The sequence below is a fragment of the Pangasianodon hypophthalmus genome, chromosome 1, assembly GCF_027358585.1.
Source record: "Pangasianodon hypophthalmus isolate fPanHyp1 chromosome 1, fPanHyp1.pri, whole genome shotgun sequence".
In the NCBI taxonomy this organism is placed as follows: domain Eukaryota; kingdom Metazoa; phylum Chordata; class Actinopteri; order Siluriformes; family Pangasiidae; genus Pangasianodon; species Pangasianodon hypophthalmus.
Window position 1 is genome coordinate 29927341 of NC_069710.1, and position 17867 is coordinate 29945207.

The 17867-nt window shown below is 38.8% G+C and overlaps 2 protein-coding genes across 5 annotated transcripts; one reads left to right on the forward strand and one right to left on the reverse strand.

The window, feature by feature from the left end:
- Positions 1–1624: 1624 nt before the first annotated feature.
- On the reverse strand, positions 1625–9566 carry zic1 (zic family member 1 (odd-paired homolog, Drosophila)). 3 transcript variants are annotated; one of them, XM_053236905.1, is made up of 5 exons: positions 9425–9566; positions 6371–6695; positions 4086–5706; positions 3397–3560; positions 1625–2821 (listed from the first exon to the last, which is right to left on the reverse strand). In XM_053236905.1, exons 3-5 carry the CDS (start codon positions 5086–5088, stop codon positions 2624–2626), a joined length of 1365 nt encoding a protein of 454 aa, XP_053092880.1. In that variant the 5' UTR covers positions 5089–5706; positions 6371–6695; positions 9425–9566; the 3' UTR covers positions 1625–2623. The 3 variants fall into 3 exon arrangements, with proteins under 3 accessions (XP_053092880.1, XP_053092879.1, XP_026800592.1); XM_053236904.1 differs by having other exon boundaries at positions 4086–6695; XM_026944791.3 differs by lacking the exon at positions 6371–6695 and having other exon boundaries at positions 9425–9557.
- Positions 9567–9733: 167 nt separating this feature from the next.
- zic4 (zic family member 4) lies at positions 9734–15065 on the forward strand. 2 transcript variants are annotated; one of them, XM_026944790.3, is made up of 3 exons: positions 9734–10407; positions 10519–11139; positions 13365–15065. In XM_026944790.3, the coding sequence occupies exons 1-3, from the start codon at positions 9969–9971 to the stop codon at positions 13760–13762; spliced, it is 1458 nt and encodes a 485-aa protein (XP_026800591.1). In that variant the 5' UTR covers positions 9734–9968; the 3' UTR covers positions 13763–15065. The 2 variants fall into 2 exon arrangements, with proteins under 2 accessions (XP_026800591.1, XP_026800590.1); XM_026944789.3 differs by having other exon boundaries at positions 9739–11139.
- The last annotated feature ends 2802 nt before the right edge of the window (positions 15066–17867 follow it).

Here is a 17867-nt window from a genome sequence, read left to right on the forward strand (position 1 = left end):
CGTATTCCTTATTCCGGTTTGTTGTACCAATGCATTTTTTTTTTTAATTTTTTTTTGAAGTTAGCATTTTTTCTTTTTCTTGCACCACTCTTCAGTCGTCCTTTCTTTGCACACTTGTGCACGCCCTTAAAAGGAGGTGAATGTAAACACTGCAGGCTATAGTGCACACAGCTAAATATTCGAGATGTGTGTTTGTGACACTGCACAGCAAAAATGCAGTGTTTAAAAAAAAAAAAAAAACATTTTAAAATTGTTACATTAACACCTAGATTGTGCAAATACGTCAATCTGGACACAACTAAACCCTCAGCAGCTTCCTGTAAGAGTTACTTCGGTGTGATAGACAGTGTAAAAGTTAACAGGACAACCCTGATGGTAATTTATTAGGCATGATGTTAGAATTAAATCGGAATTTTAAGAGTTAATGATTTTATGTAATCAAACGCCAGTGAAAATACTGTTCAAAAGCCTGAAAACAAACAGGAAATGTTTAAATGATTTATAGTTACATCGCAATTTAAAATTTTGCACACTTAAATCCTTTAGTTGTGTGTTTAGTTCTGAGTTGACTGTGCACCTAGAGCTCTCCGTTTCTTTTGCGTTTTACACCCTGAACTAAAAGAAAAATATTAATAATAAACATCCCAATTTCACGCTCAGGCCTAAGGTTAAGGTTATTTTTGATCATTATTATTTTTTTCTTGCATGCTGAAGTTGGAGTCGTCTATTTGATGTGATTTCTGCCTAATGGGGCGCTCAAGCACGCAAAGCAAGCAAAGCAGTGAGGAACAAAAGCCCATAGCACTGACTCTCCCAGACTTCTGGCTTTAAGTGTAACACCCCCCCCCCTTCCCTTTTCCCTCCCTTATACACACACACACACACACACACACACACGCACTCACACACACTCGCACGCATACACACACACGCACCCAGACGCACACACTCACACACGCGCGCACACACACACACACTTCTGCAAAACTATTGGATCAGGGCATAATTAGACATAACAATTAAGCAACGTCAGCAAATTAGCAGAGGCCACGTTTGATGCTCCAAATAAAATAAAATTCGTCACGACTTGTCGTTTTGGTTCAAATGTGAACACGACACTAGGGAGTCGATCGACTCATGCTTCTGCTGAAACAGTAATAGAAAATGCAATTACTTAAAAAAAAAAAAAAAAAAAAAATTCGTCTTGCTGAATTAGGTGATGCAAACAAAGCAGGGGCGATGCGATCTGATGCAATTACCCTCCAGTCCTGAGCAGACCAGAGACAGCTTACATTGTGCCCTGGACTGAATTGTGTGAATGAGTTTCATTGTAATGATTTGTAGTTTGGGGTTTAGGTGTTAAGGGTTAAATTGTTATTTCACATTTACATCGCTATTTCACAATCTTTAAGATCAGCGACAACTACTTCCTGTTTCACTTTCCTCGACAAATAATAATAATAATAATAATAATAATAATAATAATAATAATAACTTTGTGTTCTGTAAAGCTCAAAATGCTTTAATTTTTTTTTTAATTATTTATTAATTTAATATTTCAGTAAGGCTTTTGTTTCTTTTTTTAAGTGCACATGTTTGAGAAAACAAAAATATTGAAGGCATATTGAATGTTGTACGTTTAATTCTTTAATATTGTACGAAATTGTAACCAAACATTATTTGGAAAACTAAATTTTACATACCCTACCAAACGCATTTCTCCATAAATACCGAGAAGGCCTATATGTCTATAACATGAGTTACCGGATCCTTTACATGCGGATAAATATGGAAAACTGAACCGTAATACAGGTCATCATTTCCTGCAAAGTGGCATTGCAATAGACAGGTTCCTTTTTTTTTTTATATTTTTTATATCACTTATACATAAACAAGATTGACACGTTTCAGGCTTTCACTACACAATTTATCGACATGACATTAAATAACAACAATTGTGCTACTCAGACTGGACTTTAGACGAAATGTTGCACTGGATACAAAAGCACATTAATACTAATAGTCGGTTAGGTAAACGTGTAGACGGTATAATACTGAGTAATTCACATTTGGTACACATTAACTATAACATTCTCCATTTGCAGTCAAGACTAAATCATCGCAATATTCGTAAAGCCATCTCATTTTCCATATATCTAGGGACCACATTTTTTTTTTCACAAATTCCCTTAAACTGTATTATGACTATTTACAAAATAAAAATATTACATTTTAAACTAGGTAAATCTTTATGTACAAAAAAGAGCAGGGTTTTTTTTTGACCTGCTTGGAGCATGCAACTGATCCCCGGTGAGCAGTCTCTCCCGAAAAAAAAAAGGAATAAAAAATTAAAAAAGAAAAATAATGAAAGGAAAATTAAAAAATATATGTATATTAGGGAAAGACGTTTTAGTCTATTGGTGTGGGCCTCGCACCGCGTCCATGCACTCATTTCTTTCTGCTATATAGCCAGAAAACAATCGGGGTTCTCCATTTTATTTCTCTCTTCCTCTAAGAGTCCTTGCGAACAGGCTGATTGTTTTCATTTCCAAGCAGTCTTAAAATCTGCAGTCTTTTTTTTTTTTGTTGTTGTTGTTGTTGCTGCTGCTGTTGTTGAAAATATTTACACGTACCATTCGTTAAAATTTGAGGCCAGGGTGGAGGTGGTGGTGTGGTGCACGGTGGAGGAGGCTGAAGGCGATATGGAGCTGCTGCCCTGGTTCTCTGTGGATGGAGAGACGATGGTAGGAGGAGTGGAGGACTCGTAGCCCGAGCTGGCTGCTGGAGACGGCTGCGAGCCCTGATTCGACGACTCGTGAACCTGGAATTACAAACATATACACAAATATATAAACATGTGATAAAGAAGGAATGCTTTTTATTTTTATTTTTTTTTAGAAACTGACGTTCAGGTCAGACTTCACGGTGGTGAGACGAGACTTTGTGATGGGATCATAGTGTGACGATAAATAAATAAATAAATAAATAAATAAATGCGAAACAAAATCTATATCAAGCGTCTCTGAGAATTCTTGAGATTTCAAAGTATAAAATTATATATGATTTTTTTTGTGTGTGTGTATATTTATAGTTTGCCTCTTTTTAATTTTATTACAGAAATAAAATACAAAGAACGAATTAACGGGGAAGGACAGACTAAGATGCATGCCTAAGCTTTTCTAATATCGAATCTTTGCAATATATTTCTAGCAAAACATTTCTTTTCTCTTTTTCTAACCACTCAGACGATTTGTATTTTTCTCTCTTTCTCTGTAAATACGATTCCAGAGAAGAAAAAAAATAATAATAATAATAATGATAGCGGGAAAAAATAAATGCACAATACAAAAGTACGGAAAAATGATACATATATATTTTGCAAATGTGTGTACATACCTTCATGTGTTTCCGGAGGGAGCTGGGGTGTGTGTATGATTTGTCGCACATTTTGCACAGATATGGTTTATCTGACGTATGGACGTGCATGTGTTTCTTTCGGTCGCTGCTGTTAGCAAACCGCCTGTCACAGCCATCAAACTCACACTTAAAAGGTTTTTCACCTACAGCACAAAAGCGAAAACACAAAAATACAATCAGTTTTGTTTTTTTAACTCAATAACTGCATTTAAACTTCACCATCAAATGTAAACAATTCAAACTGCATCCATGCAATTAAATATTGCAAGTAATTTTCCTCTAAAAAAATCCTTCTCATATTTCTGCAACTTTACACTAAATATTAAAAACACATGAAACAATTCCATAATATTTAAGACTTCACCTATCATGAGGGGAACGCATTAGTTATTTACATAAGTGCAGTCTTAAATAATAGCTAATTAAATTATAGTGCAGAAAATCTAGACTGTCTAATAAACTCAGATATAAAAACAAACAGTTGTAAATAATTCAAAAGTAATATATAACCAGCATATCACATTATTATTATTATTATTATTATTATTATTGATAATTAAAATATAGTTGCTTGTTTTGCGTACTCAGTTTTAATAATAATAATAACAATAATAATAATAATAATAATAATAATAATAATAATAATAATATAAAAGAAGGCATGTTACCTGTGTGCGTCCTCTTGTGGATTTTCAGGTTTTCTGATCGGGCAAACACTTTGCCACAGCCAGGGAACGGACACGGAAACGGTTTCTCTCCGGTGTGCACTCTGATATGGTTCACGAGCTTATATTTGGCCTTGAACGGTTTCCCTTCCCGTGTGCACTCTTCCCAAAAACAGATGTGATTCGACTGCTCGGGTCCGCCGACGTGCTCCACGGTCAGGTGAGTGACGAGCTCGTGCATGGTGCTGAAAGTTTTGTTGCAGGACTTTTTCGGGTTGCTGAGCTGCTCCGGTTCGATCCATTTGCAGATGAGCTCTTGCTTGATCGGTTGCCTCATGTAACGGAAGAAGGCACCGGCGCCGTGATGTGCAGCCATGTTCATGTTCACGGGGCCGTAGCCGTGTAGCTGCGTTGAGGCATAGTGTGGGTCGGACCTGGGGCTCGCCACGTGGCCGTACTGCTCGGCCCGGCCGTACACGTCGCCGGAAAACCCCAGGCGCATCTGACCGTTCACCACACTCGAGGCGGATGCGTGCGTCGCTGCTTGCTCGTGCAGTCCTGGGAAAAGCAGGTGCCCGGCGGCGTCCGAGTGCCCGTGCGGCCCCGCGAAGCTACCGGCGGCAGAGGCGAAGAGGCTGTGCTGCGCGCCTGTCGCGTCTCCGAAGCCCCGGTTCCGGAAGAGAAAGTCCCTCGTGGAATTGAACGCCGCAGCTGCCGCCGTGGAGTAAGAGCCAACGTGGGTCGCGTGGTGATGGTGATGGTGGTGGTGTCCCAGGGCGGCCGCGGCCGCGTACCCGGCGGGCGCCTGCGAGGAGAACGCTGCCTGGCCGGCGGAACCGAGCTCATGCGAGCCGTGGTTGATTTTGAACGCGCCCATGCCGTCTGCGAACGGATTGATCCCCAAAGCCACTTCGCGGTCCGCCACTTCGCCCGCTGAGTGGTGTCTGGAGGAACCGAAAGTAGTCACTCCGATCGCCGGATACTGCGCTCCTGCGTCCAAGAGCATCTTTAGCCCGCAACAGGAGCAGACCGAGAGAAATCACGCACAAGACAACAGCAACTCTACAACAACTGTCTCTGCTGGGGTTATTTCTCTCTGACTTAATGCAACCCAAGCAAACTCCAGTCTCCTGTTCACTTCTATTTACTTTTTTTTTTTTTTTTTTTTTTTTTTTTAAGTGGAGAGGGAAAATATTTCCCCCCAAGTCCAGCTCATCCGACGATGCGCGCGCGCAAAAATCACGCGCGATTATTGTTGTCTCTGTCCTTTCTGCAGGTTTATCTTCTTCCCCAACTTTTCACCTCCTCCTCCGCGAGTCGAGCTGCTTCGGACTGATAGTCGCAATCATTCCTGCAGATAAATGAATTGAAAAGACAACACACAGTCCACCCCTGATGAATGGGGAGGGGAGGGGAAGGGAGCTGGGGGCAGCACGTGACCCCCGTGCGTGGCCGGTCATTGGTGAGCGTAAGCTTCTTTTCGCCTACCCCTCCTTTTACTAAGATTCACCTTTACCAAATAACAGAGCGAGCTTCCTCAGCGCCGGCGCGATTGGTCGGTTTACATCATCAATCTGTGGTATATTGTATATAGTGAGGAGGCAGACTGACTGTTGATTTCACCCTGAAATTCAGAAAAAAAAAGAAGTCAGAGTTTGGGGGATGCACAGGCCAAAAGTGCGAGTTTTTCTACATTTTTGCATATACAAATCTGAAGGCCATGCATGCTAGCAAAGTGTAAAAAAAAAAAAAAAAACACTGAAAATAAAGCATATTATTATTATTATTATTATTATTATTATTATTATTATTATTATTATAACAGGTGCCATTGTGTGATCTCAGTCACATAAAATGTATAATTCTACTGCAAAAAGAGAAATTAAGACACAGGCCACGAAGCTCTTTAACAAATTCAGATGTTTTCCATAAAAATCAGTTTATAGTGTTAGGATGGTGAGTTACGCTCGTGAGTGTGCTTCACTTTAAAATTCTGTTTTGCATAAAAAAACCCATGCAACCCAAGGACACCACTTCATTCAGACATACTGCCATTTAAAAAAAAAATATATATTTATAAGCATATTTCTTTTCTTTATTAGTATTTATAGACATGGTTAAACGCGGACACTTCTCTACTGGCATGAAAACAACTTTCATAAAAATATCTGTCCATGCTTCAGACTAGTGTAGCAAACCATAACTGCAATATTGGGTTGTTGCGTGCAAAAAAAAAAAAAAAGTTGTGGCTTGTCGAAGTTATCAAGTGGGATTTGCGGCACTCTCACTGCAGGAAACTCCGGGCGGCTGCAGTTCAAAGCCATACGAGCCATGAAAATCAAATCCGGACTGCAGCCTTCTGCTCTGTACATTTTCCACCTCATTCCAGAGAGAGACAGACAGACAGACAGAGAGAGAGAGAGAGAGAGAGAGAGAGAGGAGGGGGGGATGAGGCTGTTGTCTTGAATATTTTTGTTTGAGGGTGCTTTTAGAAAGAAATATGGATGGTGTCTCTTCAACAGGTGGAACACGGTAAGGGAAAGGCCGAAGTTCCTGAGCGCCAAACGGTCAAGGGGTTTGGCTGCTGGAAATGACGTCAGAGCAGGCGATAATCTGATAAAAAAAAAAAAAAAAAGACTTGTTGCATATAATTGCATGGTGGTTTTGTTGTTAGTCAAAAAAAAAAGAGGAGAATAGTATTTCATGCAGAAAAGTGTCGGATGACTGCAAAAAACTCTTATTGTGTTTCATTTACTAAAATGCTGAATTTACTCCGATGGTGGATTAACTCCGAGTTTTCACCCCAACACGCGTGTAAAAAGTGGCTAAAATTGACTCCATAGGCTATGAGCAACATGTTTCTTATTAGCAATAATTCAACAGTACACGAAGTAAACTTATTTTTAATAATGTTTATTAATATAACAGCTGCGCTTTTTGTACATATAATGAATTTTGTTTTGTTGAAGAAATCATGTAAAATCTGGTTATACACCTTTCAGTATTCTACAGTCAGTTTCCTCTTACTTTCCATAGTTTTATACACTACAATTAGTTCTTTTATTTACACCATGTTTTTTTTCTTTAAAATTAAGAAGCTACACAGCAACAGCAGCAACTCGATGTATATTTTGAGCCACGCTAGTGGAGTTAACCTTTCCATTATGCGTCATATTTCACATAATGTTTACCTATTTTTAGCATGAGATGGTTTGGAGTTGTCACTAAAGGTCTGATGGATCAATCCAAGAGTGTTCCCAGGAGAACTGAGAATTGCAATTTACTTACATCAATTATTTAACACGCATTAAATATTATTAGAAATACTAATCATGTAGTGTGTAGCTATTTGGAGTGTAAATGTAGAATTTGGCATTTTACGCGTAAAATTGAACCATTTTAAAACAAACACTGCATGAATAGAGGTCGGTGGTTGGTGCTACGGTGAAATGTAGTGAAACGTTACCTTCATTACAGTTTATTATGTGCTCAGGTAAATCCAGCAGCACGGTCTTAAAGGAAGTCGTATTAAACTCCCTATCAAGGTAAAAGAAATCCATAACGCGCATAAAAGCGATCTAGTCAAGCTTAGTAAGAGCCTGTAGCAGCACTTTAACAGGTTTACATTTCGCAACATTGGCCTCGAGCTTCTGAGATGTTGGTGTGACATGTCAGAAGACATTAAAGGCCTCATCTCTCCTGGAGAGGAACAAATCAGTGAGTGATCGAGCGACCTGTATAATTCTCTCTCTCCAACAGTCCGCCCAATGCTTATGGAGATTTGCGCGTCTGCTATGTGACATGAATCTAATGGTAACTGTCTGACCCCTCAACCCCTTAGGGGTCAGATCACACACACACACACACACACACACACAGACACACACAGTCCCTGTTTGATTTCATTAACATGAGCTACACATAACAAGTGCAGATAAGCAATAAGATGGTGATCATTAGACTTAATTAAATTAATTGAACCTAAAATTGTGTAGAAATTTGAGTAATATTGCACAAAACAAAACAAAACAAAAACATTCATTTACATGCTCTCTAGCCTAAAGCAGTTACATTTTGTTAATTAATATCAAACTCTTACATCACAACATTAAAGCTTAATAAAAACAAAAATCCACAAAAAAAAAAAAATCATTATTTAATCTGTTTCCGTAGGCTACTTACATGATTGAACACACTGAGTCCATGTAGATGAAATAAATAAATAAATAAATAAAGCACAAACTAGATCAATGCTTGTGATATGATTCTCAGACTTTATGCATAACACCTGTATAGTCACTGAGGTTTGTCTATACTGAACGTATAATCAATAATCTTGTATTTATGCTTTATAATATGTGTCGGGGTACATTTTCCAGCTAACGCCTCCACATATCACCTATAATATTCTAATTTATTGTTCATTAAGTCATCGTAGATAAGCAGTATAAGTGTTTTTTTTTTTTTTTTTTTTTTTTTTTTTGGGATATTACATGCATCCATGTGTTGCGTGTTTGCCTAACTCTACACACCAACACATGTAGTCAGTAATATTTTCATTTCCTATTTATTAAGTCCCAATAGATAAGCAGTATAAGTGTTTTGAGGCTGTCATGAACAGCCACGTGATCCCTGTTTGGTTAAATGTGTATACCAACACATACAGTCAATAGTATTTTAATTTCTAATGTGTTAAGGAATAATAGATAGGCAGTATAAGATTTTTTGGACTGGTGTGCACAGAAATGTGTGGCCTGTTTGCCTAACTCTGCACTTCATCACATACAATGGATAGTATTTTAATTTCCTATTTATTAAGCCACAACAGATAAGCAAGAGAAGATGTTTTTTTGGGCTGATGAATGCAGCCATGTGTTGCCTGCTTAGCCCTGCTGACCCTGCACACTCTTCCCTGATGAAGTGCCGGAGCTCATGAGCCACTCTCGGACACAAACTAAATTACCTCGGATCATAACAACTGCTCTTTTACTACACGCCGCATAACTGGAGCTTTTTTTTTTCTTTCTTTCTTTTTTCCCAGAGAGCATTTCAGAGACACTGATCCCTTTACGAAGCCGACGGAGCCAAGTGGGTGGGCGGCTGCCACAAAACAAAACACAAAAGTTGCTGCTTCATATTTGATATTTTCCACATTAGATTATGGTCATGCTATGGAGAGGTTGAGCTGCAAAACTATTCCTCATGCAGGATATCAGATGAGCGCGTTAAAAGGCATAAAGCACCAGTAGCAAGCTGTAAGTACTGTTAAATCGGGAGGTTAGCTTGAAAGCGACTTCAAAAACAAATCAGAAGCAACTTTGGTAATATCAGAAAAAACCTACTGTATAGATCTTCCTTGCAGTCACGTGACGATTGCTTTGCTTTTTAGATGTGACTCTAGACATTGTAGTTATAAGTACAATAGCCTTTGCATAACAACAACAACAACAACATAAAAAAAAAAAAAACTTTTTTTTTTTTTTTCTACCCCAACCGCTGCCTGAGGCTCGGCGCAGGCGCTCTGGCTGCTTGCTGTCACTAGAAAACATTTTTTCCTTCTCCTTCACATTGGAAACTGTCACAAGTGACGTCAATCACCGAGCTCTGACCAATTAGAGCGCGGAATGATTGTTTAGCTCCGCGGGCTGCAGCGCCTGCCATGAATCTCCATTCAGTCTATCAAAGCGTCCCGCTGCTGCCTCTCAACCGAATGGGATCCCATGTAGGCAGATAGATAAGAACTAAACTTTAGCAAGTTTTATATATTTTTTTTTTCTCTCGTTCTGTATTTTTTCCCACCGCGATTAAAATATATTTGTCATCATCATCATTATTATTATTATTTTGCCTGCTGTCAAGTTATTCTAAAAAAGAAAATTAGGAGTAATGAGCGTGGATGCGTTGGGAAGCCCCGTGATGGACCCTGCGTTTTCCAAACGGAGCACGGCACTGAGATTAGTTGACTTGGCAGGGGCTCACCACCATCACCATCATCATCACCACCATACCCCTCAGAGCGTGACAGGCTTCCCGGGGTTTGGCGGGCACGCGCACTCAATGGCTCACGCGCACCCTGGGGAGATCACGGCGGAACCCCGCCTGGGGCCGAGTCCATTCGGGCCAGAACCCATGGGGCACTCGGCGGCCCTCAAAATCAGCCCAGCCCATCATTATCCCCACCACCACCACCACCACCACCATCACAATCATCATATCGCAGGCCACGGTGAAGTGGTCTCCAGTCCAACGGGAGCTTTCGGCCCGGTGCAGGCTGCGGCGACGGTCCCGTACTCCATGTCTCACGCGGCCCAGGCGCTATCCGCAGGTAGGGATTTCCTTATTCGCCGAGATCTGACAGCTCAAGGCGCCATGCCCGCGCTGACCGAGCAGACCTCTGGTTCCGCCTCTCACCACGGAATGTTTGTCTCGACCACAGGTAGCTACCCGGGACACTATGGCCACCTTCACCCTGACGCCGGAGCGCATGCTCTCTTCCCTGGACTCCATCATGAGCAGCCGTCCAACGGAGCACCGGGTGGCCAAGCCTCGAACGGACAAATAAGGCTAGGCTTACCGGGCGACATGTACGTCAGGACCGATCACTTGAGTCAAGTGGCGAGCAGCAGATCGGATCCGTTTGCAACATCTTCGCCTCTCCACGGTCTCAATCTGAACATGAACCTCAGCACTCACCACCACCATCACGGACACGGTGCCTTTTTCCGTTACATGAGGCAACCGATCAAGCAAGAGCTCATCTGCAAGTGGCTGGAGCCAGAAAACTCGGCCAAGAAACTCTGCTCCAAAACTTACAGCACCATGCACGAACTGGTGACGCATGTGACCGTGGAGCACGTCGGCGGACCCGAGCAGGCGAATCACGTCTGCTTTTGGGAAGAGTGTCCGCGAGAAGGGAAACCATTTAAAGCCAAATATAAGCTCGTGAACCATATCAGAGTGCACACGGGAGAGAAACCGTTTCCGTGTCCGTTCCCTGGCTGTGGTAAAGTGTTTGCCCGATCAGAAAACCTGAAAATCCACAAGAGGACGCACACAGGTTAGTTTTTAGTTTTCTTTCTGTAAAGCGAATGCTTCATTTTACAGCTTCATTTTTCAGCTTGCTTTTAACAATTCTATTACTTTGCAACTCCATAGGCTGTTTTAGATTTATCAAAACATAAATCTGGAATGTTATTCAGATTTTTCAGATCTGACACATCAGTGTTCATGCAGAGAATTAATTTAGCTGAAAAAAGTGCACTTTACAGCATTTTTTATTATTGCACCTGGTCTTGTTTTTACTACAACAACTGTTAATTCCATTCTTCTTATTATTATTTTTGCATATGTTATTTTATTCATATCCATGCAGCTTATATGAGTGTCACATTATACTACTGCCTTCATGAACTGAGAAAGAACGTCACATGAAAATAATTTCTTCAGGCATTGCATTGCTTATGAATGTGTGATTATCTGTAAGTGTCTCTGTATTGCACATGGCTGAAGCTGAGTTTCTTTTGCATATCTTTGAAGCTGAGGAGTGTATTTCTTTCTCTTTTTTTGTGGTGTGGGGCCTAGTCTGAGGAGTGTGTCCAAAAGTATTGCCTGTTGATAAAAAAAAAATGGTTACGCTTCAAAAAAATACCTAAGGTCCTAATATCGTCTCTGTAAACTTAAGTTATATTACTGAGTGCCATTTGCACTAGTTAATGTGCTTTATGAGACTATTTTGTACTAGATGTAGAATAGATGAGAGGGTATATTAACCCCTGACTAGCTAAACTCGAGCCTATAGAAATACTACTCTCTTAGTTATTATTATTATTATTATTATTATTATTATTATTATTAGTAGTAGTAGTAGTAGTAGTAGTAGTAGTATTTCCCGACAAAAAGGACATACTTAGGATTGAAATTTAGTAAGAATAGTAGTCTTTTTTAATGCATAGTGTATATGTAAGATTATCCACGATTAAGTGTGTGAGCAGCATGAATGGCCAAAGTCAAGTTAATTATTGCAGTAGTGATTAATGAAGGGTTGCGCTTAAGGTCTTGATTAACGGTGATATGCAACAAGTCGTTCAAAGCAAAGAGCTAAAGGCCTGGAGTTCACTGGATACTCTTTCGTGCATAATCTACATTACACAGTACATTTTGTCTGCCTGTTCACCTCTGGCTGTTTATAGTTTTAAACAAAATTAATTAGTTAAAAAAATAATAATAAATAAATAAATTGGCCTTCCTGGACAAAGGGCCTATCCCCTTGCTGTATAGAAGCTGCTAATATTAATATATACTGCTAACACTTTTTTTGCCCAGAATAATTAGGATGATTATTTAGACAGTAGTTAAACTACAAGTCCCTTTATCCTAGCTAGATCCTAAGACGTTGTCAGATTGTCCCATATCCTGTTCCCTCCATGATTATTTTCCAACGTGGTGGAATCTGAATCTTTGCTTATGGATGCAGTTTCCCAAGGGTGTCTTTCCTGGTTTCTCGCTTGTACTACACTAATAGCCTATAGCCTTGATTGGCTCTCTCAGCCCAACAGCTGAAGGTCGAATTTATATTCAACACGCAGGTTTAATTAGACAGCAGCAATTACATATTCTCATAAGCGGCTTGCTCTGCGGAAAAAAAAAAAAATCAATGTCTTGTGGTTTGAATGTAATTAATTCAGCCATTCATAGTCGCCTAGTCTTCATGTGCAAAGTCAACCTTCTACCTAAAGTAAAATAACTACTATCTGTTATACTCCCTTTTATCCTCTGCGGTATTGTGATGTACATTTTTGGCCCAGTTTGTATCCAACATCGTGCTCATCTGCGTGTGACATTAACAATTAGGAATTGCAAAGAGGAAAGGAAGCACTTCCTGACCTGCTAATAACAACTGTGACACCAGGGTCCACTTCCACAGTTTGCTAACAGTCTAAATATCAAACCCCAAGGGACAGAGATGTGAGCACAGATCTATTCACTCAATTACAGCCCGCCATATAGGCCCTGCATTTTTTTTTAAAAGGATGTTGGGAAGTGGGCTGGTTATGATGATGCACATTGATATATTTTTCATATTTCGTTGTAAAAATGTTTTGCTTGACTTGTCCGCCTAATAAAGCGCATATAGTCTATAATTATGGTATGGCATAACAAGTATAATAAATAATTTAAAAAAACTATATGTGTTGCATTGTTTTAGATAAACACTAGTCAAAGTGTGCTGATAAGCAAACAAAACTGATTTAAAATATTTGTCCCCATTTATTTTGAACATAGGCGAAAAGCCATTCAAGTGCGAGTTTGATGGCTGTGATCGACGCTTCGCCAACAGCAGCGACCGGAAGAAGCACTCGCACGTGCACACCAGCGACAAGCCGTACAACTGCAAAGTGCGAGGCTGCGACAAGTCCTACACACACCCGAGCTCCCTGCGCAAACACATGAAGGTGCACTGCAAGTCGCCTCCTCCTCCGAGCTCGGGCTACGAGTCCTCCACCCCGTCTCTCGTGTCTCCGTCGTCTGATTTGGGCCGAGACACTCTATCGGGTTCGCAGGCCGCCAATCTGAGCGAGTGGTACGTGTGTCACAGCTCGGGCCCCGGCGGCACACACACCCCGCCGAGCGCATCCTCCACCCCGGACCCTTCAGAGGGTCCACCGTATCAGAACTCCTGAAAAAACATGCATTTTAACCGCGTGCTCGTGGCTACTTTTGTGAGAGTGCCCCGGGCCATGTGAGAGTCAGAAAAGCAGTGTTCAATGGCCCCAATGCACTGGCTCGCTGACAGATACATGTCACAGCCAAACCACAAAACTGAGGTGGCCAACTTGTCTCCCACGTGGACTGAATATGAACTATTATCACCACCAGTGTCCATTTTATTGTAATGGTGTACTGACCAGTCGCGCACAGCAAACAGCGCCAGTGTTGTGTTCACACCTAGAGTGTTTATATTTGAATGCTGTAGAAGTTACTGTAAGATTTAATTTTACACTACAGGTGTTAATCCAACACCAGGGATTGGCTGTGTATGCATAAAGATGTATTATTTTATCAGATTGTGATTTTTTTTTCCTTTTTGTCTTCAATAAGCTCTTAATTTATTTTTTGAATCAGTGCTGAATTTTTTCCTTCTTCTTTTTATTGTATTATGGAACCAAAGTGCTTCAATATAAAAATGTACATATGTAAATTACAACGTTTTAATGTGTGTCTACATTAATTTTGTAAGGTTCAGTATTTCAGCTATTTTTAAATGTTTGCTACTATTGTTTGTAAAAAAAATCTATATAATAATAATAATATTTGGTATTATTTGAATAATTCGAATTTCATAAAGACGTAGACAATATTCTCTTGTGTTTTATGCAGCTGATACAATTTGATGGAAGCATTGTTATTGTATTTGATATAACATTTCATTTACTATTATCCTCTGAGCAATGTGAGCATTTTTTTTTTTTTTGGTGATTTTTGTAAACCTCGTCAACAACCCATTTTTATGAAAACACGAGACCTTAAAATGTGTACCGAAATGCCTTGTAAGTTGTCAGTAATTTGAATAAAATGTGTAAAATAATATGCAAAAATAAAAACGAGTAGCTATATTCCAGCTGCAAGGGAAATTAAATTGTAATAGTGTGTTCAACAAGGACCAGATTCATCAAGCCAGCTTTGTGTAAGAAATGGAAAAAATAAGTAAATAAATAAGTAAGTAAATAAGAAAATAAGAAAATAAATAAATAAATAAATAAATCGTGATGCAATCTTAATTTTACGTGCTTAAGAAGATTTCTAAGTCAGGTGTTTTAAGTCAGACAACCAACCAACTAATCAAATAAATAAAAAAATGAATAAAAAATATAAATAAAAATCCATAAACAAACAAATAAAAAATAAATCAGCAAACAAGCAAGCAAGCAAGCAAATAAATAAATAAATAAATAAATAAATAAATAAATAAATAAACCAGTCAATTGTCAATTGAAACTGTTTTAATAGTTACACTACATTTTCTTTCTCTCTTTACTCTCTCTCTTTTCCTTTTCCTTCTTTCTTTCTTTTTTTTTTTATAAATACATTGTCCATTTTAAAAGCGTTGTAGATAACTCCCACCCCTTTTCCATGGCCATGACTCGCTTTTCTACCCCTTTATATGTTTTTATATCCACATAGGTACCCGTGTTTTATGCTCCGATTGTGTGGAGAGTATTTCATGAAATGCCTCTGTATTCTCATCCAGACATCAAAGAAAGTTTTACACAAAGAGCGATTTCTTCACGACGGTGAATCTTCATGGTGAGTTAGTATTTCTATGGCCATCGCCGAGTCAGACTCCACTAATATGGGCACCGAGGTTGTGCACTATAAAGGCTCTTTTAAAAAAAAGCAATATTTTCTACCCAAGGGTTAGAAACTTCATTTGGCAAGTGAAAAAAAAAAAAAAAAAAAAAAAAAAAAAAAAAAAAAAAAAGTTTGCTTAAAAAAAAAAAATTACGAAATAAGATTAAAGGAAATTCATTACGGTATTTTGGGACAAATTTGGAGTGTAACAAGTATCTATCTATCTATCTATCTATCTATCTATCTATCTGCTCTTCATTTTACAGTTTTGTCCTCATGCATTGTGAACAGTTCGCCATTTTCCAGCCATGGGGTTAGCAACGAAAATGTTTTTTTCACTTTCTTCAGAAAGTATAAAGAACTTTGCTATCTATCTATCTATCTATCTATCTATGACAATGTTATTTTTCTTTCATTCAGCAAGTGAAAAAAAAAAGTTTGAGGTACATATTTGCGCCATAACAAGTTATACTCATCTATATAGATATTACACGTCTATCTATCTATCTATCTATCTATCTATCTATCTATCTATCTATCTATCTATCTATCGCCAGAGGTTAGAATCATCACCCACTTCCTTGATTTCCACCCTGGCTTTATGCATTTGAATGCCACGAGTCTGTGGGTGGATACGCATTGCTTGATGAGATACGTTATAGTTTGTCTCTTTTTGGGGTAATTGTCTTGTTGTTTGCACTATCTAAAATGCTTCACTGAATAGACAGAGGGAAATAGGAGAGAGAGAGAGAGAGAGAGAGAGAGAGAAAATAAACACAAGGAGAAATGGCTAAACAGTCGAGTCCTCCACAGCACCAGCTCTCGTGCATGAATGGAGAAAGGGATAGTGTGGTCTCAATTGGAGCGAGGAGCCCTTTGAAGTGTTGCTTATTATCACAGGGATTCCTGCATGTAGTCTAAACGACGCTCATGACACGGAAAAGGCTTCTTTTGTCGCCAATTTGATCGCCCCATCTTTTTCAAAAAGTGTCTCGAGCTCTTAGTTCCGCCCATCAAACTGAGAGGGAAACGAATTCGAGGAGAGTGTGTGTGTGCATGTCCTCAAAGCCACTGAAAACGCGACAGTGGCGAAGCCTGCTTTCTTTCTCAGCTCCTTCCCTCAGCGCACTTCTGGTTCATGACTAAAAAAAGAGAAGAGAAAAGAGAGAGAGAGAAAAAAAAAGAAAAATGAACATTTCAAATTCGATTTTGTGACAGTTGAGGAAGGACTAGGAAAGCTCATTTCACTTAACTATTATTTAAAAATAAAATAAAAAAAGAATATTTTTTATTCTACACTATTTTGTTTACTTTTACTTTTTATATTATGTATTATATTTCTTAGCTATTTTTGGAAACTATTATTTTTACTACCTTATTTAAAAGTATTATTATTATTATTATTATTATTATTATTATTATTATTATTATTATTATTATTATTATTATGTTAAAGGTATAGGAATAAAGGTAACTTCCTCTCCATGTGCTCAGTGTGGCAGCAGAGACGCAGACTTTTCTTGTACATTTTCTTCCATGTCGTTTGCTAGGGAACCTTCCTTCCTTCCTTGGAGCTTAATGTAGTCATTATCACCACTTCCTGAGAAGGATAAAAAGAAGGAAAATGCGAGCGACATTTTCCTGTTTTTTTTTTTTTTCCTCCCTCGCAGATTGTTAGAGAGTGGTTATGATTAGGTTCATTTAAAAGCTTTCTTTTTAAAATGTTTTTTTTTTTTTTTTTTTTTTTTTGCTCACAACAAGTTTCAGACTATACTTCAGGTGACTGGCAGCTTATTTGTTCTCCAGATACATGCACTGAATTCACTTCTTCCTCCTCTAGCAAGCTAATAAACCGTTTGGGTGACCATTTGTAATCTTTGCCTTTGGTATAAAAAATGAGCGGAAATAAAAGCGGCTAGTTTGGCTCTTTGTTATAATGGCAAACCAGGGTTCACTTGAGTGTGAAATATCATTTCTTTGTGGAAAAAAAAAATAATGAAGGCGATAATCCTACTTCCGGAAACCGTCCTGCATTATTTAACAAAGCCCCTTTAATAGGGGATTAGTGGTTCCCAAGAAAGAAAAAAAAAAGCATCTCCTCATCTCCTCTCACTATTCAGCATCTTACTTCATGTCATAATTACACGACACGGGGTGACTGGAATTCGCAGGCTAAATGACAGGACAGGTGCTATAGCAACAAATATATAAATTAACCATTAACACCAAACTATGATTGAAAATCAACAATAATTCAAACAGCCCTTATCCACCCCTCTATTCATTCCTTTCTTATGGGCCCCTGCTTTAAAAGGTCTGATGCGAGATAACCTATGGCTGTAAATTGTAAAAAAAACACATAAATGAAAAAAAAAATCATATATATATATATAATTATATATAGTAATAATAATTATTATTATTATGCAAATGCTT